This window comes from Pituophis catenifer, unplaced genomic scaffold (genome assembly GCF_029215685.1).
Source record: "Pituophis catenifer annectens isolate HBS135680 unplaced genomic scaffold, rPitCat1.0.hap2 SCAF_1, whole genome shotgun sequence".
In the NCBI taxonomy this organism is placed as follows: Eukaryota; Metazoa; Chordata; class Lepidosauria; order Squamata; family Colubridae; genus Pituophis; species Pituophis catenifer.
Genome location: NW_027256881.1, coordinates 224,338,293 through 224,362,102, shown reverse-complemented (window position 1 = coordinate 224,362,102; position 23,810 = coordinate 224,338,293). Strand labels below are relative to the sequence as shown.

Sequence of the window (23,810 nt, the reverse complement as noted above, 5' to 3'; positions counted from 1 at the left end):
AGTCAAACGTAAGCATTCCTTATATCCTTGGAAGAAGTCAAAAGTTATTCTTTGAATAAACGTGTGTTTTCCTTTCTTTTTCTTTATACTTTTTCATGCTTCTATCCCCTGTTTCTTTTTGCTCTTTATTATTTCTCTTAATTGCTAATTTATGTTTTAAAGTGTATGTTTTGTAAAATGTAATAAAATTGTTTGGAAACGTTATATTCAGTAAAGCCATATGAAGTTTGTCCTCTGCGCCATGCAACCATAATTAAAGAATGGAAGATATCACATTTTTCTCCTCCTTCATACATTGCAAATATTTAACTCAATTGTGTAGCTCTTTGGATTTACAAAGTTTCTTTTGAATCCAATGGAATATGTGCCTATTTTTCTGCTTTAACCATGGAAGAATCACCACAGTTTTCAAAAAGGAGAGCGCTTTACTGCAGCAATAATTCCAACTCAGCACAGATAAAACTCTAATCATGCCTTCCATAATGCTGAAGTACCTGGGCCAGGGTCATCAATTGATACACTCAGTGGTACAAAAGGCGATTGATGGGAAAGGCAAATGTAGGAAAAGAGACACCCTTGTTTAAAACTCCACTCAGCCATGAAGTTCATATGAATATCTCAGACTGTTCCCGTACTTTTCATCTTAAACTGACTCAGAGAATACTGTGGGAATATAAAGTAGATTACTCACTAATCTCTTGGAAGAAAACTGGATTTAAAATATAAATCAGCTGTAACCACAATGTCAATATATTCTATATGGAACCTGTATCACCCTTCAAAGACATAGAAGACTTAATCAAATCACTGTAACAGACTACCTTTCTATTCAACACATTCAAATCTCATCACTTGTTTCTTTCATTTGCTTGTTTAATTAATCCACTCTTTCTATCAGTAGCTAAACAGGAAAGGAAGGATGCTACTGAAATTCAGTACATCAGAAACCAAGGCAATTACTGAAGTAGCCCAGTCCTGTAGCGAAGTGGCTCACTGGATCTTGAAATCTTTATACCTTAATTTCTTCAAATTGGCTTGCTAATGCACCTTCCCCAAAATGTCTCATGTAATAGCTGTCCTTTTCATTTCTTGTCTTTCAAAATGATATTCACATGATGAATGGCTGCAGAAACTTGGTTTGTCTAATGAAGAGAAGGACTAAGGAGTGACATGATAGCATATTCCAATATTTAAGGGGCTGTCACAAAGAAGAGGGAACAAAGCATTTAAGAGCGAGATAAGAAGTAATGGATGGAAACTTATCAAAAAGAGATACAACCTGGAACTAAGAAGAAACTTCATGACAGCGGGAACAATTAACAAGTGCAACAGGTTGACTTCAGATGTTGTGGGTGCACCATCATGGAGGTTTATAAGAAGAGACTAGATAGCCATTTATCCAGAATGGTATAGGGTAGGGCTGTCAAACTCCTGGCCCGTGGGCCAGATACGTCATGTGCTGGCCACCCCCGGTTTAGCGAAGAGGAAAAAAGTCCCGATCCATTATGTGATGCCACCGTGAAGTTTGACACCGTGAGTTTGACACCCCTGGTATAGAGTCCCCTGGTTGAGTAGGAGGTTGGATTAGAAGACCTCCAAGATCCCTTCCAACTCTGTTATACTCTGCAGAGAAGCCACGAACTAAGCTCACCTGCAGACGAAATCTAATATCCCCATTGGCTTTCCATTTGGAAAAAGGTGGCATATTATTTTTTCCCAAATTGCTACTTGCCCACAGATCCAATACAAAAAGACAAGAAGATCTATTATGCCTAGGGTCAATCCAAATTGCATTGAGCCATAGTCAGTTTTAGTTATGCTTTGTTGAATGAGCACAATAAAAAATTAGGAAAAAATGTAAATATTGAAATTATTTCCTTCTCTCTTCCCCCTCTCCCCCCTCTCTCTTACAGCCATCAGACTACAAGACATCATTTAAAAACTATGGGCAAGGATAGGAAAGCTAAGATAGAAGAACCTGAGTTTCAAAAACATGGACACCTTTAAAATAATCTTAAACTGTTTTTCCTCTTGGCATTTTAATCAAACCTTCAGTCCAAGATTTGTGACCCTAGTCAACAATATCAACCTACAGAATGACAGGAAGAACATGACCTTGCTTGTTGTAATGGGGACATGATTTGCCACCCTTTTCTTTACCTTCTAGGTGGGTAGCAGAGTGTGAATGAGGTGTAGGATCTAGGCTATATGAGTGACTTGAATAATATATGGTATTAAGTGGAAATGTCTACACCCCCGGAGCCAATGTGCCTGGCCAAGTTATGTACAGAAATGGGATTGGGTGTATGTAGCACTTATTTGTCTTGTGTATTAAAAATCACCTTGCCTGCCAAATGCCATACATCTTCACTAACTCCTAATTGAAGAATAAGCACAGTGAAGACTCACAAATAACAATAGATAATAACTGTGTCATCTTCACACTGTCCCATATAGGGAAAAATAGGGCAAACAGTTCCATCTGGGTGAAAATTAATTAACAGATACACATTCATCATTAGAAAGGGCAACTTTCAGAATCTCTTAAGAAGAACATTTCTCATATCTCCTAATATAGAATTTCAAGCAAAATAACAGCATGGATTTGTGGAACTAAAATGGGAAGCTTGATTCTATTAATTAGGGAGATCAACAAGGAGACAGCTTTTTCTTCCACTGGTAACGGTTTCAGTAATGCTACTATGACTATTTCATAATGAATACTATCCCATATAGATATACTCGATTACCCTCTACTTCACTCTCCCCTTTTCATGTACTTATAAGGATAAATAAGCAACACCACTAGAAATCAAAACTATAATCTACAAAAGTTTATCTTGCACAACATTTTTGGTTAGTTATTTCAAATTAGAAAGTACTACCTGATATGCCTTATTTTAATATACAAACAATGGTAACACAACACTAACTGGTACAATTAATTACAGAATATTAAGAACCCACTTGATCATTCAATCTGCCGAGAACCTTCATGCTACATTTTTGAGTACATTCTTGCAAAGTGAGGTAGTCACTTGAAAATAATTATTAAAGGAGAAGGATTAATGGTATTTACCGTCAACAAAGCTGAGACCTTGTAATTTGTTTAATACCTTGTAGAGATATGAGATTCTTCAAACCAAAAGGTTTGAGGGAGATTCTGTGGTTCTAGATCTGTACAAATGGAAATTAATGCCAATCCCAAATGGACTTAAATCTCTCATTTCTTTCTCCATTTTCACTTTCACAAGGTTAACTAAGCCAACTGTCCATAGTAAAAGTACACCAGTAAATATATGTATGTCCTTTTTCTTAAAAAAAACCCCCAAATTGTTATTATTTTCATGCTGGAACTCAACTCTGAGCTTAAGAGACAAACTTTAAAGAACCACTGGTTTATTACAGGCTATGATAGCAATCCTATATATTTCCTTCTAATAAGGCCCGGTGATTAGAGTGAGGCTATCTTCTGCATAAAGTACTATGGAATACATTTATATAATACTGAATCAGCCAGTTTATGTGGAAAAACAGCTTCACTTATAAAACAAAATATATTATGTAGCTCTGCAATAATATTACCCAAGTTATTGCAGCTAATAAGTAGAGAAGTTCTGAATATTAAAAAAGCAAGTTTATTATTAAATATCTATTAAAAGATTGAGGGTAAGCCTTTTACCCAATCAATTGACAAAGAAGCAAAACACACATTATTGATAATACACAACTGGAACTTTAATCTGCTCGTTTTACTTAATTTCTGTTTTTCAATTGACAAGTTACATCTTGTACGTATATAACTAGAACAAAAAGTTTGTAATCACAATAATGTGGAGGCTATTTTAAAAGGCTGTTATTATTCTGAGTTATATGGCAAATTTGTTATATATGTAAAACTTATTTTTAGTGCAACTAAAATAAGAATGTTGCTGTGTTAAGAGTTAGTTTTGGTAAAACCTTAACGAATATGGGGGTGTATGTACCCAAAAACACAAACACAGAGGACAGACATTGAGTTGTAAGTGTCTTGACAAACTAAGGATTTATTTCATTTTAGTTTTGAGAAGTGTATTTTTGCAAAACAGCAAGATCAGATTGCTGTAATTTCACACTTATTTCCAACAAGATACCTGTAACATATACCTTTAAAGGTCATGCTGAAATGTAATGTAGTAAAGATGGAAGATTGATCCTTTGAAACAGTACTGAGGGAATTTAACTCAATTCTGTCTTACATTTCTACCTTACTATTTAGTGTAGAATTTATTGTTACTGAATACTCAGTAAGGGATAAGTTCAACTGTATAGTACAGAGTCACTAAAGGGCATGTCCCATGTTAGCTTAATTTAGCAAATGAATAATGTTTTTAAAATCACAACTGGGACAAAAGGAAAACAACCCAGAAATGGTAACATTTTAGATTCTCAGGTTTAGTTGAATTTGAGTTTTCTTTACACATGTCACATTTTCCTATCTAGTAAGCTGTATAACCTTGTATAACTAAAATTTGACATTGGATAGATACCTCTTAGTGTAATTAAAAAAAAAAAGAAAAAGACTGAGCACAAATCTCCAGGGAACAAAATAGGCTTTGGGTGAATAAGGACAGTCTATGACATTTTCAGTGTTATTTAAATGAAATTAACAGTAGACATAACTATTTCAAGTCAGTGGATGGCGAGGACCTAGACAGAAGAAAATGTCTAATAATGATAAGTAATGGATTTGTGTGGCCATGCTGCTAGCATTTCAGATGTGCATTTGTGCAAGTTCAGGTCCCACCAGGATAAGATAAATGAGGCTTACTGACTCCACAAAGCTCTGAGGATCCAAACCTATGTATCTCATAATTACTTTTTAGCACTGATTCAAACAAATCCTTTTGACAAAGTGGAGCTAATCCTTTTGCTCACCAAATAAAAACAGTTTGTAAAATGTAGCAGGAATGAGCCTAAGTAAGCCCTTTAAATGATTTAGCTCCCTTGCATCAGGAAAAAGTGTAAGAAAAATTTGTGGTGTCTAGCAAGGGCTATGAAGTTTATCATCACTCTCATTTCTAATTCACAACTAGGTACTGTATACATTTGGCTTATTTCAAATGTCCAACAGGGTAAGTCCAGTAGGAAATCCCAAGAAAGTCAAAGAAATATCCCAGAAGAAGAAAAAAAGTGAACAGCTTCTGTATTATTGCCACAAAAATTAGGTGGACACATTCTTGAAATCCCAAAGAGTCAAAAGAGGTTCTATATATTTTTCACTCACAAGAAAATAGGATAAATCAGATTTACTGACTCTTGTAATTTGTGCCTGATTCTTAAGATCTTTGGTGCCTCCTTCCCCTGCAAATATACTATGGTCTGGGTGGGATAATGGTAGTGAATGGCAGAGGGTACAATAATGGTCCAGAAAGCAGTGCAGGTCAAAATCATTTGCATTTTGTTAGTGGAAGCAGAGAAAATGATACAACATTTACACAGGACATCTGCTAAATATGTGACCTTCAGCATTTACCTGTTCAAATACACTCCTGCTGTTAATACATGAGTGGATATATTTATTTATTTGCCTAGCCAATTAAATATATACGAAAACATAGAATGATTTACTTATTATATTTTATTTATCAAGTTGAGATACCACCTATCTCACTCTCAGAGTGACTCTGATACAATTCTTTTAGTGATAATGGAATAGTGACTTTGAATGAAGATTTGCTTGTACAAAATTCAAGGTACGATGAGGAAATACAATGAAGCAGGGAAAATAAATAAATAATTGCCAAAGGGGGAAAACAGAAATATGTGTTCTAGATAAGGAATTATGCATCATCACTCACTGTGACATAGAAAGAAGGGTGGCTATGTCTCAGGTAATTGCTTATGTTCAGAATATCATTCTTTTCTGGAAAAAAAATGCCATAAGATAGGGATTTTTTTTTTTCCTTAAAGCAATTCGTGACCTGTCTCCAAACAAATGTGTAGATGAAGCCAAATTAGTTGGGCCATTAATCACTCTTTGATTTTTGGTTTTTGATTAAAAAAAAAAGCTTTGAAACCCAGGTACTGTTTTCTACTGACTGACCTTTCCAATCACCCCCCTCCCATTCCTCCCAGCAGCTGGGTTCCACTCTCTTTCCCTAGGCAATATGACAATTTGCTTGTCCACCTGGTATTAGGACTGTCAGGTTTGCTTAGGAAGCGGTAAAATGCACCCTGAAGGTTACAAGGAAACTAGCTGGAGACAAGAACTCAGAGTGATATTCAGTGTCGCTTCTTGACTGCATTTTAACAAACACTCATAGTCACTGAATTAAACCAAACATATTTAAAACCAAAGCGAAGGCAAACAGTAACAATAGAGAATGCTTCTAAACCAGCATAGGCCACCCTATTATTTGGAAGATGTCAATGGCCAAAGTTGGCAAAGAAATGATGCAAACTTAGTGGGGCATGTGAACAAAGTATGAGACCGAGCATTTTTTAAAGAAGATAAGAGACCGCAAAGTTTTTATTTATTATTTCATAAAGCGTATTTTTAGTTTGCATGACAGCTTTCAACTTAATATGATATGAAATCAACATATTCAAAAGGACTTCTGCGGGTTATAAAAAAGAAATTTGGGTTCTACTAGCTGCCCACCATGAATATGTCTGCTTTTGGAACCTTACCAAATACACCGTGTGATCTATTATCAAGAGCATTGTTATTGCGAGGTTTCCATATTAAGAAACTCTATCTTAGTATGTGAAGTTTAGCCTTGCAAAGTTTGTTTATATTTATTTGCCTTTATTAGTTTTATAAACAACTCAATGTGTTAAGCATACTAAATCCTCCTTCCTCCTCCTAAGGTGGTATTCCTGAGTAGGCTGTGCTTCAGATTCAATCCCCAAAGGGTCTCCAAGAATGCAGTTTATTGTGCCAATTGTTTTTTGTGGAGTTTTAGTCATATAGGCATGACCAAATAGGCATATAGGCATGTTTGTTTTCCATCATTATGAAATTTGTTGTATTTATTGCTAGGTACCCAGAGTTGCATTTTGATTCGGCACCTATACAAATTTATTGAATGAATGAATGAATGAATGAATTGAGTAACTGAATGAATGAATAAAGTGAGTGAGTGAGTGAGTGAATGAATGAAGTGAGTAACTGAATGAATGGAGTGAGTGAGTGAGTGAATGAATGAATGAATTAATGAAGTAACTGAATGAATGAATAGAGTGAGTGAGTGAGTGAGTGAGTGAATGAATGAATGAATGAATGAAGTGAGTAAATGAATGAATGAATAGAGTGAGTGAGTGAGTGTGTGAATGAATGAATGAACATGCACAGAGATGAATGTGGTATGAATGCAATATTTGTCTACAGCACCTTCAAGCAGCTGCATCTTTTTCACACAATCCCATGGCTGCTGTATCCCGAGCACATTTACAAGAGAGTGAACCTTTCTGAAATCAATCAGACTTACTATTTCTCAGCCTAATTTCAAAATCCTTTTGCAAGGGACTTTGGCAGGGGTGATCGATCCTTCCCTCAGCATGTATGGGGATGAGAAAGAAAGGAAAAAAAGAAAAGAGAGAGAAGAGGATGTCAGAAGGAAAAAAAAAGAAAGATGTCAAAGAGAGAGAGTAGATTGTACCTACCCCATGCTTCAGCCCCTCCCACCAATAGATGATCATCAAGAACCAAGAGGATGTGGGCTGATGTGCAGAAGGAAAGAACATAATTATGTACCAGAGAACCTCTCTTTATATGTATCGCATTAAAAACACACTTTACTCAGTCAATTCTAATTTTATCATTAAAAAAACATGCTAGGAGGATGTTGTTTTCAAAGTACTCTTTCCACTAATCTCTTAATTGTGGAGCCTGCAGTAAAATGTCTTTTTGTATGAATGCAAAGGATTAGGTTTGAACCCCCTTTTAAAAGCCTCAGCACACTGAAGAAAGTGTGCAGGATGTATTTAATTTTCCTGTTAGGATTTTGAGGTGTATGGCATATTCCCATCGATATGGAAGAGTGGGAGCTAATCTGAAAGTCAGAGATATCCTAGGGTTAAAAAATAATAATAATAATAAAAGCAAATTCCACAGCAACCACAATCCTGACTGTTGTCTAGAAGAAAAAAGGAACATTCTATGGAAAATAACACTGCTTCTTTGTTCAAAGGTATGAGGTTCTTCCACCACCACCCCAGTGACAGAGAGGATAAATAAATACAGCAAGTATGATGAATGACTATCATATGCTAAATAGCAGAAAATGTTAGCTTTCCGATTAAAGGAGAAAAAAACAGGATCTCTCAGCCTTAGCTTTAACATCGTTTCTGATAGATAGCAGTTATATTTCAAAATACTTACTTTGACAGCTGTGTGCTTGAAACTGCTTTATTTCTCTTTAAGTTTTTTTTTTTTTTTTCAGAAAAGAGAGAGAGAGAAAGAACAAACAAAATCTCGACTTACAGTGTTGGAAGTTCCCTGAAAACAAGGCTTTTTTAAACACCCAAGAAAAACTAGGATATTCTAGCAGAAAAAAAATAGAAGCCTCAATCAAACTGTATTTTAAATCACATGATATCTATATTAAATGTGCTTTAATTTAACAAGAACCTTTAATAAAACAAGATTTTTTTTAAGCAAAATTCATCTGCTTCATTTTAATACTTTTCACTAGTTTTGGACCAGGGGTCTGCAACCTTAAACATTCAAAGAGCCATTTGGACCTGTTTCCCACAGAAAAGAAAACACTGGGAGCCACAAAACCTGTGTGGGTGTAGCCAAATCGACATCACTCACTCCCACCCAGTAACATGGCGCATCCCCTGCTCCTCCTGGAGCCTATTATGATGCGGAGCATTGGTCACTCAGGGAGATGCGTGACTTTCTCTCCACCCTGAGACACTGGCCCGGCCCGGCTGCAGCAATGCTCCTCGTTGTAATGGGCTCCAGGAGGAAGCGCGCTAAATTTAAGTGTGCTGTGCAAGGCGCTGCAAGAGCAGTGAGCAGGCCATGGAGACGATGAGAGTACCAGCGTCAGCCACAGTCGGGCCGGGCCAGTGTCTCGGGGGGGAAAGGAATTCGTGTGTCTCCCCGAGCAACCGAGGTACTCGCAGCACCAGCAAGGACCGGAAGAAGAGGCAAATACAGGGCCACTTTGCTCCTGCTCTGTAATATGGAGCGAGTCTCCATCTGCCGCTGTTACCCTTATCTTCTCAAGTGAGGAGTAACTGGGAGGGGAGGGCGAGGGGCAGGGCTAGCCAGTGGTGGGATCCAGTTTGGCAGGGAGCCACAGCAAGGGGCCCATAGAGCCGCATGAGCTCTATGGGCCCAGAGTTGCGGGTTGCCGACACCCGTTTTAGACAAATAGAGCTTCAAGCAATGCTGTAAGATTTAAATGATTTCCTGGGGCCAAAATCAACCTCAACCACATATAATGAACATTGAAATCCAGTGGGTGAGAAATTTAGAAAAAAGAAAAAAGATAATAGCCCCAACTTTTTGATTAAAATTCCACCCACTTTCACAAGTGTAATTGTGATTGCCATTGTGATCTTTTATTTTTTATTACCCCCAGAAACACCATATCAAGAGTCAGATTGATGGACATTGTATTCCAACAACAATTGGATAGCCATAGATCTCTTCCCCTGAAGGATTATAAAATGGATCTTGAATCACAGATGATCTTATCAAGCTGAATTTTTTTTCCAAAGTAAGATATAAGAGCATAAGATTTTTCTGGCCAAGAGCCCCCTTTGACTATGCTGTACCATGCTGGAGACTGTATATAACACTAAAAATTAAGCAGCATAGAAGAGGGGGCCCCAACTCCTGGTCCATGGACCAGCACTGATCCATGGCATGCCAGCAACCAGACAGCACAAAAAAGCAAAGCCCCATCTGCGGGATGCAGGCACCATGCAAAACCATGCCCCCTCCGGTCTGTGGAAAAACCTTTCCCCACGGAACCGGTCCCTGGTGCCCAAAAGATTGGGGGCCATTAGCATAGAAGAAAGACTGGTTTTAATTTAGGATATTAAATCAAGTACAGAGTACTGTAGTGTTTAAAGCTTAGAATGAAAACTGGGGACACTTGGATTTTAATCCAACCTTCAGCCATGGACGCTCCTTGGATGACTTTGGCCCAATTATTATCTCTAAGAACAAACAGGTCACGCAGTACCTCCTGGTAGCCAGTGTAAATAAAAGATAGATAGGATATTCAGTGTCCTGGCTGAAGGGGAGGGGGCCGTCAGGGAGAATAAAGAGACAGTCTAACTTAGAGTCCATTCAGAGAAGCAAATGTTCGAGATCAAATCCTTAAGTCTGTATCTGTCATTTTCCAAGGGAAGACAGGCAGTCTGGCGAGATAAAATATCTGTTTGGGTCTATCCATGAGTGGTTCTGGTTGCTTGCACCAGATATACACTGTATAAATATAGGGAAATTCCCCTTTTCTCTAAAAGGGGTATGTGGTAGAAATGAAAAAACCTATACAGTTATGGGGTACAACTTCGCATAATATCTATATCTCCTCTGAGAGTTTAAAGCAAGGTTTCTTAAACTGAGGGTAATTTAGGAATATCCTGAGGTTACACAATTTGTTGTTGCTTGTTTGTGAGTTAAGGGTCCATTTTGGAACAGATAATGCTAAGGCACTTACGTAAAACAACAGAGTCTGTTTGGAGGTTGTGTTTTTGTTGTTGTTGTTATCTGAGATTGAGAAAGGACTAATTAGGTCAAACGGTTTAAGAACCACTAGCATAAAGGAAGGTGGACTATTTATACCATTTTGATAGTTCAAGACAACTAAGTAGCAGTGGTGGGTTGCTCCCGGTTCACACCGGTTCGCAAGAACCAGTAGTAAAAATTTGTAGTAGTTCGGAGAACCGGTAATAACATTGGCTGCCCACATCCCTGAACCGGTCCCCAACCCAGTCGCTGCTCGCTTACCCAGCCCACCTCATCAGAGGCTTTTTTTTAACTTTTAAAAGCGTTTTTTCTAAAATCTCTTCAGCCAAAGAGGTTGTAGGAAAAAAAAATGCCTTTAAAAGCCTCTGGCGATCCCAGCTGAGCTGCCTGATCGTCAGAGGCTTTTAAAAGCATTTTTTTCTGCAACCTCTTAAGGTTGTAGAAAAAATGCTTTTAAAAGTAAAAAAACAAAAAAAGTTGGCCACACCCACCCAGTCATATTATCCCACCACCAAGCCACACCCACAAAATAAGCACACCCACAGAACTGGTAGTAAAAAAATTTAGAACCCACCCCTGCTAAGTAGGTATGAGAAAAATAAACTGAGGAAGGAAATGAGATGTTTACTGCCAGGAGATTCTGGACACAAGGCAGGTTATACATATAATTAATAAAATTAAATAAAATAGAGTTGTTAAGATTGTTTTTCATGTGCTTAAAACCCTTCCATTCTTCCTTATTAGAAACTGAAAGCTATACAGAAAATGTTGGAGGACCACATGCAATGTCTTGAGGCCTCAATTATGCTAAGAGAAATCCCAGATCTCCGAGACTCAGGTTTATACTGTAGTTAGACAATAGCAACTCCTACTTTTCTTTGAGTTATGAGGAAGATCTACTAGTAATATATCAAACTTCCATGGAACATACATGCAAGTACCTCTGCTATTGATAATTGTAACCAAGAAAAAAATAAGAACTGTTTCTATCACTTAGCTAAAGATAAATAAATTTTTTCCTGCATTAAGGATTAAATTATTCAATGAATGCCTTTATATGAAATAAACATTTTAAACCAGTGGTAGAACAGTAATTCTTCTGAAATGAGCAGCTAAAGAAACTCCACTAATTTTATGTATGTGAACACACAGCATGTTATTCCTCTTCCTCAACCCACTCCCAACAAACGTGACAGAATTTGTGACAGAAAATTCTTAATTAACAGTGCTGGAATCTGTGTCCTTATTTAAGAATCAGTTCAAGTAAGCAAAAAACAAAGATAAATATTTCAATTTCCACAGCACTATTGCATTCTTCTGGAATTATAGAATAGCTTTGCCTTCATCTGTATCTTACTACAGCGTTCTGCTGACTATCAGAAACCATCTCTCATCTTGTTCTAAATTCAGTCTCCTTTTCCTCTTGATTAGAACAAGACAGAGCAACCAATCTATTATCTCCCAAAGCTGATACTGATTGTGCCTTGCTTTCGCAACAGCTATCCAACAAGCTTGAATATGAGTTGTGATTACCTGCTTGAAGCACACCACCTCAATAATTCTCAAACAATAGAATATGCCACATGCACAGCTGTAACTCACGTACAGTTTCATGACATTAAACAACATAAACGTTGACCTAGCTCTATTTATATAACTGCAGTTGTCATAACAATAATTTTAACAAGTCAGAACAAACTTTACAAAAGTTTCAGACCACTGATTCTTGCTACACTTTGTTAGGCCTTTGCTGGCAGTACTGGAATGACATATACTGTGAACAGTATTTCCTTCTGAAAGGTTTACAGGTTGAGGAGCTGAGGAACTTAGCAAAACTCACTCCTCAGCATTTTGTGTTCATAGTAGGGCCAACAAATGCTCAGAGCAATGATGAACGAGTACAGAGAAGACCTCCTTTGGAAGCTGCCGATGTTGCATTAAGGAAAGCTAAGGATTTACAGTATTTACATTGTTTTAGTTAAGCTTGCTCTAGCTATCCATCACAAAACCCTCCTTGCTTTTAACACGTTGTCCTTTCTTGTCATCCATCTATCCCCCTTTGAGTCAACAGACCAAAGCTAAAGTGTTGAGCTAGAAAAGGGCAAGAACATTTTTCATACTCCAGCTCTACCTTCTCAGAGTAAACTACACTTGGCTATAAATGACAAAAATGTTACATTTAAAATACATTACAAACAAATCAACCAGACTAATTTTTCCAAAACAGGGGTTATATCAATTCACATTCCCAATAACCATTATTATATAGTTCATTGATTTTATAAAAACATGCTATGTAGCTTTTTAATTCTATAATCAGAATAAGTAAATGACAGAAAAAGGCTGAACTTACCTGAATAAGAGAAACATTGTATAGACTGAGTCTGAAGAGGTAGTTCCTGTGTGAGCAAGCAGATGAAATTAGAGAAGGTTTAGTCATACAAAATATTTTATCTGAGTTAAGAAACACAAATATTATACCATCATAAAACATGAACATAATTTTCTATAGGCACTGAATCAAACCTGAAGGATCAAACAATTCCAAATATATACTGCTCTATAACACAAAGCTGGTTTTTAAATGAATTATGTAACATAAAGAAAACTATGAAAGGCTCTATCCTGTTCTATACAAGGTGAAAAGATAAAGATTTCCCGTGTCCAGTGGTGTCTGACTCTAGAGAACGGTGCTCATTTCCACTTCCTAGCTGGGGGAGCCAGCGTTGTCCAAAGATGCTTTGTGGTCATGAGGCTGCCATGACTATATGCTAAGGCACAGGGAATGCCTTTATCTTCCCACAGAAGTGGTACCTATTTATCTATTTACATTTGCATGCTTTCGAACTACTAGGTGGGCAGGAGCTGAGGCAAGTAAAGGGCGCTTACCCCATCACAATGTACAACAAAATCATGACAATAAATTACAGTTATCACTATGTATAAAGAACAATTTTCCCTCCAAATACAGGAAACAGAAATCTCTGATGCCTTAAGAATCATTCCAATTCCATACCAAGAAATTTGTACCCAAGAAAAACTGTAGATCTAACTCGGGGTTCCCCACAACAATCAAACAATATTGATCTCCAAGGTTTGATGAGATTATCCATTATTTTTTTTAATCAAGTTTTATTGATTTATTTTTTTGAGACTATCCATTATTATGATTTGTCATACAGTCAGCCAGGTATTTAAACTGGGTTTAGCATTTTTATCCACCAATCAATTTCTTCCCAAGGACTCGGTATAGGCAGAAATTGTTTTTAAGTGTTAAAAGTACTGTTGCAGGATATAAGCTATTCCATGGAAAGCTGCCTTTTGTAATTGACTGATGGTGGTTTTCTCATACTGATGGCATTCAAGTCATGCTCCATATGTTCTGGGATTGCACTCAGGGAGCCTATTCTGTTGGTACCATCTTTGCTTTCTTTTAACACAGTTGTTCTATTTCTATTTGCAGGTCTTTATATTTTCTGATTTTCTCCATTCTTTTTCTTCTCTACTGCTCTCTCCAGGTACTGCAATGTCCAATATTCAAACTTGTTTTTGTCTTTCTCATCAACATGTTTATTATTTAAAGTATCAGTTATCAAATTATTTTCATACATTATTATTTGGGGGTTTGAAACCTCATCAATGAGCTGAAGAGTCTTATTTAACAGTCTACCAAGATATACAAAATATAGCATCACCACCTCACATAATAAAGACAGTATTCAAATATCAGAAAAATTAAGGAGGGGTGAGAAGCAGAAGACAACAGCATTCTTTATGTCAAGTACACACAGATGGTCAACATATGAAGTCCGCTCTATTCACTAATAAAATGAATACTAATGACTTGTCACACAGAGACAGCTGCTACAGGATGTAATTTAAAATGGCTCCAAATATTAAGTACCTTCCATTCATGCAAACCACATTATATGCTCGATATGGAAGATCCACAGTCAGGTTTTCTTAAAAATTAGATAGGCAAGGATGTGAAAAAAAGGAACATCTAATTTGAATCTGGACAGCAGTGCTGGAGAAAAGTGCAAACCTTTTCAAAACCATCAATTACTTCACTACCCAGAGCCCGGGCTCTTATATCCAAGATTTTCTGCCTTCAAAGCACATATGAGCTTTTGGAAACAGCATTTAGATGGAAACCATAGCACAAGGAGAATAGAGTTAATATGTCTCTACTGCAGATCTGAACAGCTTTCAATTACCAAGCTTAAGATGATAGGAAATGCTACCACAAGGTCCACATGTTACTTAATTCTGAAATAATTAACATTTCATCGGTCTCCCTCTTCCTGATCTTCTTTCTCCTCTTTTTTTCTAGAGCCAAGAAAACTTGCTTAAGTGCCGGATACTGTATTACAAAAGAGCACGGCTGTGATTTATGAATCCAACTTTCACCCTTGGGATTTCAAGTTCTAAGCATATTACTTGCATTTAAATTGTATCTGGGCATGCAGTCAACCCATCCTGCAAACTTCTCTCCAATTGCTGCATCACATAATTAATACACCTCTTTTGCACACTGTATATTTAAAATGTTGTGTTTGTCTGCTTTCGTCAATTTGAAGGACTAAAGACTTGGCTTCTTCTGAATGATCATATTTTATTTATTTATTAGTCAAGTGTGCATTAGATAATATATATATAAGTATAAGCATGAATTGAATACATAAAATGAATACAAATAAAGGGAACATTAGGACAGGGACGGTAGGCACGCTGGTGCTCTTATGCAGCCCCTTACAGACCTCTTAGGAATGGGGTGAGGTCAACAGTAGACAGTCTTAGGTTAAAATTTTAGCGGTTTGGGGATAAAACCACATATACAACCAGTCTAAGTCAATGATGAAAGTGTTGATCTAGGATTTAAATCGAGACTCGCTGATGGAACCTATTGGCTGACTTTGGGACAATGACCTATAGCAGTGGAATTTTCAGAAAGCATTTTAAAAATGCTAAAACTATGTTGGTTTGGGCTAGCTCATTCAATTTTGTTATGTTTGCATGCTGTGAATGGTCATGTGGAAACGGTATAATTTCCGGACAAAACCTGATTTTCTTTTTCTCTTGAGCTCTTTTTCCTGTGCTGTTAGAGCTTCAAAAGAGAAAAAGATTGATCTAAGGGAGTATGCATTCTTTTCTTTTACACTTTGAATATAAATTGAGGCAGGATTTCTTTTCTAACCGAGTCTGAGGTAGCAGTGCTATATTGTTTCATTTGCTTTTTTGGAATAATCTATTTATTCCTGCAAGGGTCAATCAACAGCAGATCTCAGCCCTTAACAAAATGAAACCAGAATGTATCAAGTGGAACAATTTTATTCCAAGCTCAAAACAATTCCTTTTTTTTGTTTCTTGTATTCTTAGAGTTAAAACCATGGCTTGGAGTCATTTCCTCTGCTTCTTGCATTCCCAGAGATAAGACATGTCTTACCATGCTGTATGAATTTAACCAGTAAATAATACCGTGTTTCCCTGAAAATAAGACCCTGTCTTATATTTTTTTGAACCCTGAAATAAGCGCTTGGCCTTATTTTCGGGGATGTCTTATTATTTTGGGGCGCGTGGAGCAAGATGGGACTCCTCTTGTCGTCTTACCTGATTTCCAGCTCTGTCTCCCTAACCCTAACCAGAGGAAATGGCGGGGACTGGCTGCGCATGTGATTAAATATTTTCGGGGAGGGCTTATTTTCGGGGGTGGGTGGGCTTATTTGAGCGCATGCACTCAAAAGCCCGATTGGGCTTATTATCAGGGGATGCCTTATTTTAGGGGAAACAGGGTAATTGGTTATTTTAGTGGCTTTAAAAAAAGAAAATTTCAGGATACATTATTGCACAGCAAAAAAGCACCTTTGGGACAACCATGACCTGGATGACTGAGAACCTTCACAGATTTTTAGCTATGCACTTTGGAATGAACACCCTTCGAATGGTGTGGGAGTATAAATGGATTTCCAAAAAAATTGCAGACTACAGGAACCATTTGCACTTCAGTTTGAGATGCAGACAACACAGACACAACCCTAACAGCCTGCACCTGTCTTCAACAGTGAAGGAACACAGGGAAGAAAAACATTCTGCAACCAAGAAGGCTCCACACCCATTTGCACTTCTCAGATGACCCTGAGGACACAGATAAACCTCCAAGAGGCCTCAGCGACTCTCTAAAAATATGTGAAACTCCAAGTGCTTATGTGCATGCACTCATACCACTGTGTGTGTATAATATGATTACCTACTGTAGTATCAGTGTCCTTTCAGTTTCTCTGAGTGTGGAAGTTTTGCAATTACCATCGAAGCTATATTTTCATTATTATTCAGCATATATTCTTTTCTTTTTATGTGAAATCTAGGAGCCTATTTTGGTTTACTTACTATACTTTTAGCTTTGAGCTTTAATTCCAATTCAACCGGGCATTTTCTGTACACTCATGTCTTGCTATTGCAAATAAATATTATCCTGCATAATTTATCAAGCAAATAATATACTTTTCTTGGGAAATGTGACTATTTATAAGCCTCAGGTCCCAGTTCACTCTAAGAAGGGCAACCAGAGGTTTAGCAGGTTTGCCTTCCCATTCTGGTTAAGAATGCTATTTAAATGCATTGGTTTTGGATAACCCATTTGAAGAATTTGGCACTAGCAACAGACCGCCTCCTAGAAACATTGTATATTTTGACTGAATAAATAATGTTAATGTTAAAGCTAATTCTTTCAAGGCTATCAGATGGAAATACAGCAGAACTACAGTAATAAAAATATCAATATGGATAGCATACTAATTATAGGAAATAAATGCAGCTATGTGACTAGGAAGCAAATCACAGAGTTGTTCAGCAAATCTGGTTTTCCCCTTTGATTTTGCTTGTCGGAAGCATCCCAGGAAGGTCATAAAAGGCAATCATATGATCCTGGGACATTCAACCATTCTAATTATATGCCCGTTGCCAAGTACCCAAATTTTGATCACATAACCATGGGGATATTCTGATGTTGTAATTCACTTTTTAAAGTGCCATCATAACTTTGAAGGCTTGCTAAGTGAATGGTCAAGGATGATCAGTACATAGGATCATAGCAGCCCGAAGAATCCATCCCCAAATGATTTCTTCCAACATCTTTGCACCCTGCCTTCAGAAGGCACTATGGGACTTCAGTTGTACTCTCACAGAAGAGATACTACCAAAGAGATTCTGAGTGTATTATCAGCTGTATTATAGTCATAAGACTTGTGTCAACGTTAACACAATGAAATTATGCTCCTGAACACAAAAATCCCTACTGTACTTTATTGATTCTAAGAGGAGGCAGTATTCTGATTCACATTCAGCCAAAATGTTCAGGGAATTAAATCAGATGATCCTACTCTAGTGTATTTAATTTTGACCTATGCTGTATAAACTCAGTGTACTTCCTTCAAAATCTTGATTCTGTCAATCATGCTATCATTATCTCACTCTGCCAAATTCTATATTCAATTTTCTGCCAGTGCCCAAACATTTTTAAACTCTGCTATTACATGTGTTTTGGCATCTATATAGCAGCATATAGAGCTGCATATAGCAGCATATATGTTCATAGTTTATGCCTCAAAAAGAATATGTATCAATGATTTTAATCAGTTATTCATTAATTATATCTCTGGAAGAAGTTAAAGAGAACTATGAATATGACTGGACTGTTCTCCTGGGGGGGCGGAATTTTGAGTAAATAGCTGAAATCATAATGAACTTTTATTCTTGTCTTTCATTTGCAATGGGGCAGTTATTTAGCTGCAATTTCCTTTTTAACTAAACAACAACAACAACAACAACAACAAAAACCCTCAACCATCCTTTCAAGCCTAACCAGTTAGAAGAGCATTTGATCTGGAAAAAGACATTTTCTCAATTGGTAACTGAAAAGAAAGTCAATTAATTTACCTTTGATCTTTTCCCACAATGCCTATTTTCCCCTCTTCTTTAAGAAGATGAATGCCTTCTTCCAAACATCAGTCTAACACACACTATCAGCCCCAAGAAAAGCACACAGTGGTTTTCTATGAGAGGTCCTAATCCCGGAAGAAGGAAATACGTAATATGAAATGCTTTTGCATTCCTGACTTTCTCGAGTTCTCAAAATGAAATAGTGAGCACTTTGCACAAAGTTCCAACAAATGCATTAATGATGTCTATTTCTAAAAGAAAAAAAAAAGGATGTAAAAGAATGCCACTAGATTCTACTTCATGCAAACGTTAGCATTTTACTCTGAATGCAATTTAGCAAATACTGGCTAAAAATTATTTAACTGGCTACTATTACTGTTACTATTACAAGAAATTTGGAAATCCACTGGGGGTACAGGTATATGTTTCTAATTTGCTACAATTGTCTTCACTTGTGTCTTTGCTTTTAAAATACCTCATGGCAGCCCCAGGGTGTTCAGGTCAATACCTATTTGACTCAGCACTTCCAGGAATACCTATAAGGTTATACCTGGAAGCCATGCCTGAAGAGCAAGTTGGTATGGTGGATTTCCATCCTATGGCAAGAACAAAAAGCCTGATTTATTTTTGCAGCCGCAGAGGGCTCTCCAACACAAGTTCCTCTTTTGTGCATGCTTTCTGAAATGCCAATATGGGGGTCATTGTTGTGAAGAGCCCAACATTGCTATAATGTACTGTATTTTAAAAAGGAAGAAAATAGTGAAAAACCTGATCTGTTCACTATGCAACAATTCCGCCCCCCCCAAAATAATTATTTTCCAATTAGAATTGGAAAAAAACCCACACCCAGCTGCAACTAGCTAGAAGACCTCTGAACTTTTTAGAGAGCCATGTATTTTTTAGCACATACACTAATAAATAATTATACATTATTTCCTCAAAATGGGTTATATTTACTGTATATGCACTACATAAATTCTGATTTCAAAAATAGCTCAAAAAGATCATTCCTGACAGTCCAATGTTCACTCACTCACTCACTCACTCACTCACTGATGATTGATTGTTTGATTGATTGTTCAATTCATCCATCCATCCATCCATTCAATTTTTATAGTTACCCACTCAATCAAGTGACAAACATGCGCTGTTTGGTGCAAAGTCTATTTAGGAATACATACTGTGGAAAAATGAGACATATTTATTGAGTTACATAAACTATTTCAAAAGCCACCAAGTTGTTTTCAAGATCTATAAAAAGCTAGTTCTATGTGATATGCATTGCTTCTTCATAAAAATTAGTTAAGCTTAAGGCTCACCTTCTTAAATACAAGAATTAACAATTTAAGAAGGTCTTCCAAAATAGTTTCATTCAAAGTTTTAAGCACAGGATAATTGCTTTTAATTGTTTTATTTCTATGTTTTGTAAACAGCGTTTGAAGTAGTTTAGATATTTCCAAACAAATAAATATGGTACCCAATCTCATAATGCTGATACATACATTCAGCATCAAAAAATACTCCTTCTGAAAAATTTCAAACAAACTTCTGTCCAATACTGTTTGTGTCATGATATCATATCAAACAAATTTCATATGGTTTGTTATAGGCACTTCCGATAACATTATAAATAACATGCACTGTGTAACCATTTTAACTTTTTCTTCTTAACATAATTATTGTTGTAATTTCAAACTGACAATCTGGTGGGAAATTTTGAAAGGGTTCCAAATAGAAGGTGATGATATTTTGACTCCTTGTTATATTCTTGGAATGTCAGAAAAATTATATAATGATAAAAGCCTTATGTGGAATATCAGTGTTCAGTAAAGAAAGTAACATCTGCTTTTTACATTTTCCCTTCTTCATCATGGGAGTTTTGGCTGTTTCTTAATTATCTGCTGCTACTAAGCTATTGTATGATTTATTCATTTTAACATCTTTTTCAAACCATTACAGATTTTGTTGTGGTTGTACTAACGATTAATTATTTGATTGACTGATAATCTACTTCTGCTCCAGTAAGCACTCAAGATTTTTATATAGCTATATATCATGTATATTAAAATGGAAAATAACACTAAGTAACTTTCTGACACTATCTTCAAGAGATGTAAAAAGGTATATTTAGTAGTATTGGAGATTTATTCTTAATATATCATCTAGGGAAAAATTCTTCACAGTTTATAGGTTTACTTATTGTAACTTACTGTAGCATAATACAAAATGGAACAAGGAAATGAACATTTTTTTACTGTTTTAAATGTTAGCACTGACAAATATTAAGGTGTGATCCTTCAACATCCTCTGTAGGAAAACACTCAATGAAAAACATCAGGCACTAAGGTTCTTTAGCTACAGGGACTATTGGCAGTTTAGCTGTTTATCTTTAGGTTGGGATATTGGTAGTATGGAAATAACTTAAGAGTACAGAGCAGATGCATTGGACAATTTACAAACATACTATGTCAAATAAATAAATAAATAAATAAATAAATAAATAAATAAATAAATAAAATAAATAACAAACAAACAAACAAACAAACAAACAAACAAACACAAAGAGTTCTCTCACCATCTGACATTTAGATACAAACAGTGGTGGGATTCAAGTAATTTAACAACCGGTTCTTTGCCCTAATGATTTCTTCCAACAACCAGTTTGCCAAACTGCTCAGAAAGTTAACAACTGGTTCTCCCAAAGTGGTGCGAACTGGCTGAATCCCACCACTGGATGCAAGGTAATACACTAAAGAAAGAAATAACAACAGTACTCAAGAGAGGGTTGCCAGATTCAATTCAGGATGCTGATTTTAAACTTAAAACTCCTTATTGTAATGAGACCAGGTTATCTGAGGCATTGCCTCTCTCAAATTATATCAGCTCGGACATCTCTGAATCTCTTTTTAGATTCAGCAGACAGGCGGATACTATCTGCCAAGGATCTACATTTGGCAGGTCCCAGATAATGAGCCTTTTCTACTGTGGCGTTATGTTATCAAATACTTTGGCCACCTAATAAAAAGGAAGGACTCACTGGAGAAGAGCCTAATGCTGGGAAAGATTGAGGGCAAAAGAAGAAGTTATTAGTACTTGAGTATTGAAATGACAATAGGGAAGATAATCAGCTATAACTTTTTTTTTCAGGAAAAGTTACATCTACATGCAAAGGGAAGTTGGACCAATTAGATGCTCCAGAATTTAATTTTGACTATTATAGTAAATTCAAATCTCAGTTAAATTATCATCAGCAGGATACCAAAAGGGAAGTCCCCCCCGCCACCAGGTTGGAAGATATTCAGAAAGCTACTGGGAAAGGGGGTTTATGATCTACATGTATTAAAACTGAAAGGATATCCTGATGCTAACATGCCCAGAGGCTAAAAGAAAATTCAGCATAGACATCCATAGCATTGGTACATGAAATGTCAGAAGAATGAAATTTCATATGGCCGGAACAAAAATGGCAAAACACAGCCTTTCTGAGAATCAACAAACTGAAATGGACTATAATAAGTCACTTTTCACATCAGAGGATTATCAGATCTACTGCAGGCAAGAAAATCACAGAAGAAATGTAGTGGGCAACATTATTAGAGAAAGATTATCAAAAGTCAATACTTGAATGGAATCTAAGAACTCACTGAATTTCAATTCAAGACCCAGGCAAGCCAATCAATATTATGGTGATTCAAGATGATGTTCTAACCAGAGGCAAGGGAAGCAGAAAAGGAACAGCTCTATGATTATTTGTAACACTATTACACAACATCAACAAGTTAGCATAATAATTATTTTAAAAAACTGGAATAATGAAGCTGGAAGTAAGCAGAAAAATGGTCATCATGTACAGAATTAAGCAAGAGTCAAAAGAAGGAATCTAGATGGGTTAGGAGAAGACATTCCTTTATGCCAAGAACAAGTTTTCAAATAAGTGACTTGAGTGTTCTCCTTTTTAACACTATTATCAGATCCAATGTAGTTTGGGACTAAATGATATTGAATGGTCTGTTGTGTGGATGTTTGGGTGGTTTAGGGGTGGGGAATTTGTGGTGGGTAGGTGGGGTGTTTGGGGATTGTTATGGTTGGTTATGGTTGGTGTTGGTTATTACCTTTAAAGCCCTACATGGCTCAGGGCCAGGTTATCTTCGAGACTGCCTTCTGCCGCATAGCTCCCAGCGACCTGTAAGATCCCACAGAGTTGGTCTCCTCCGGGTCCCGTCAGCTAAACAATGTCGGCTGGCAGGCCCGCGGGGGAGGGCCTTCTCTGTGGCTGCCCCAGCTCTCTGGAACCAGTTACCTCCTGAGGTCCAGACCATCCCCACCCTTTTGGCCTTCCGAAAAGCAGTGAAGACTTGGCTTTTCTGGCAGGCCTGGGGCCGTTGATCTCGCTCTTGTGATCTGGTGAGATCCGGCCATGAATGGTGTGAATGAGTTTTTAATGTTTTTAATTTTTCAATGTCTTTTTATAATGATTTTTTAAATGTATTGTGAGCCGCCCTGAGTCTTCGGAGAGGGACGGCATATAAATTAAATTAAATTAAATTAAATTAAATAATTAAATTAAATTAAATTAAATTAAATTAAATTAAATTAAATTAAATTAAATTAAATTAAATTAAATTAAATTAAATTAAATTAAATTAAATTAAATTAAATTAAATTAAATTAAATTAAATTAAATTAAATTAAATTAAATTAAATTATTAAATTAAATTAAATTAAATTAAATTAAATTAAATTAAATTAAATTAAATTAAATTATTAAATTAAATTAAATTAAATTAAATTAAATTAAATTAAATTAAATTAAATTTGTGTTGGACTTGGTCTTTGAGTGTTAAGTGAATTTCGTTGTATGGGTATACTGTGTATACACATACAATGACAATAAAGTTATTATTATTATTATATTAGGACACAAACAAAGAATAAAGATTTTTATTTTACGAATGACAACTCAGAAAAAGCTTCAGAAGTGGGTATCTGAGGTTGAGATTTGTATATCAAAGCTAGCAATTTTTAATGATCTGGAGCAAGCAGAGGGACAAGGAAGGGTAATACAAATTAAGGTTATATTGCTGAACTCTTATCAGCACTGAAATGAAAATTCAAGAGTAATTTGCCTATCTGTCTTTACTTTCCCTGATAACATTACCTTATTAATTGCAATTGT

The 23,810-nt window shown here is 36.3% G+C and overlaps 1 protein-coding gene across 1 annotated transcript in view; it reads right to left on the bottom strand.

The window, feature by feature from the left end:
- Nucleotides 1-23,810, bottom strand: part of SEMA5B (semaphorin 5B) — a 188,520-nt gene that overhangs the window by 135,572 nt on the left and 29,138 nt on the right. Inside the window, exon 3 of the mRNA XM_070957086.1 lies at nucleotides 13,050-13,095. Coding sequence (XP_070813187.1) covers nucleotides 13,050-13,095 — 46 coding nt within the window. The remainder of the gene's footprint in view (nucleotides 1-13,049; nucleotides 13,096-23,810) is intronic.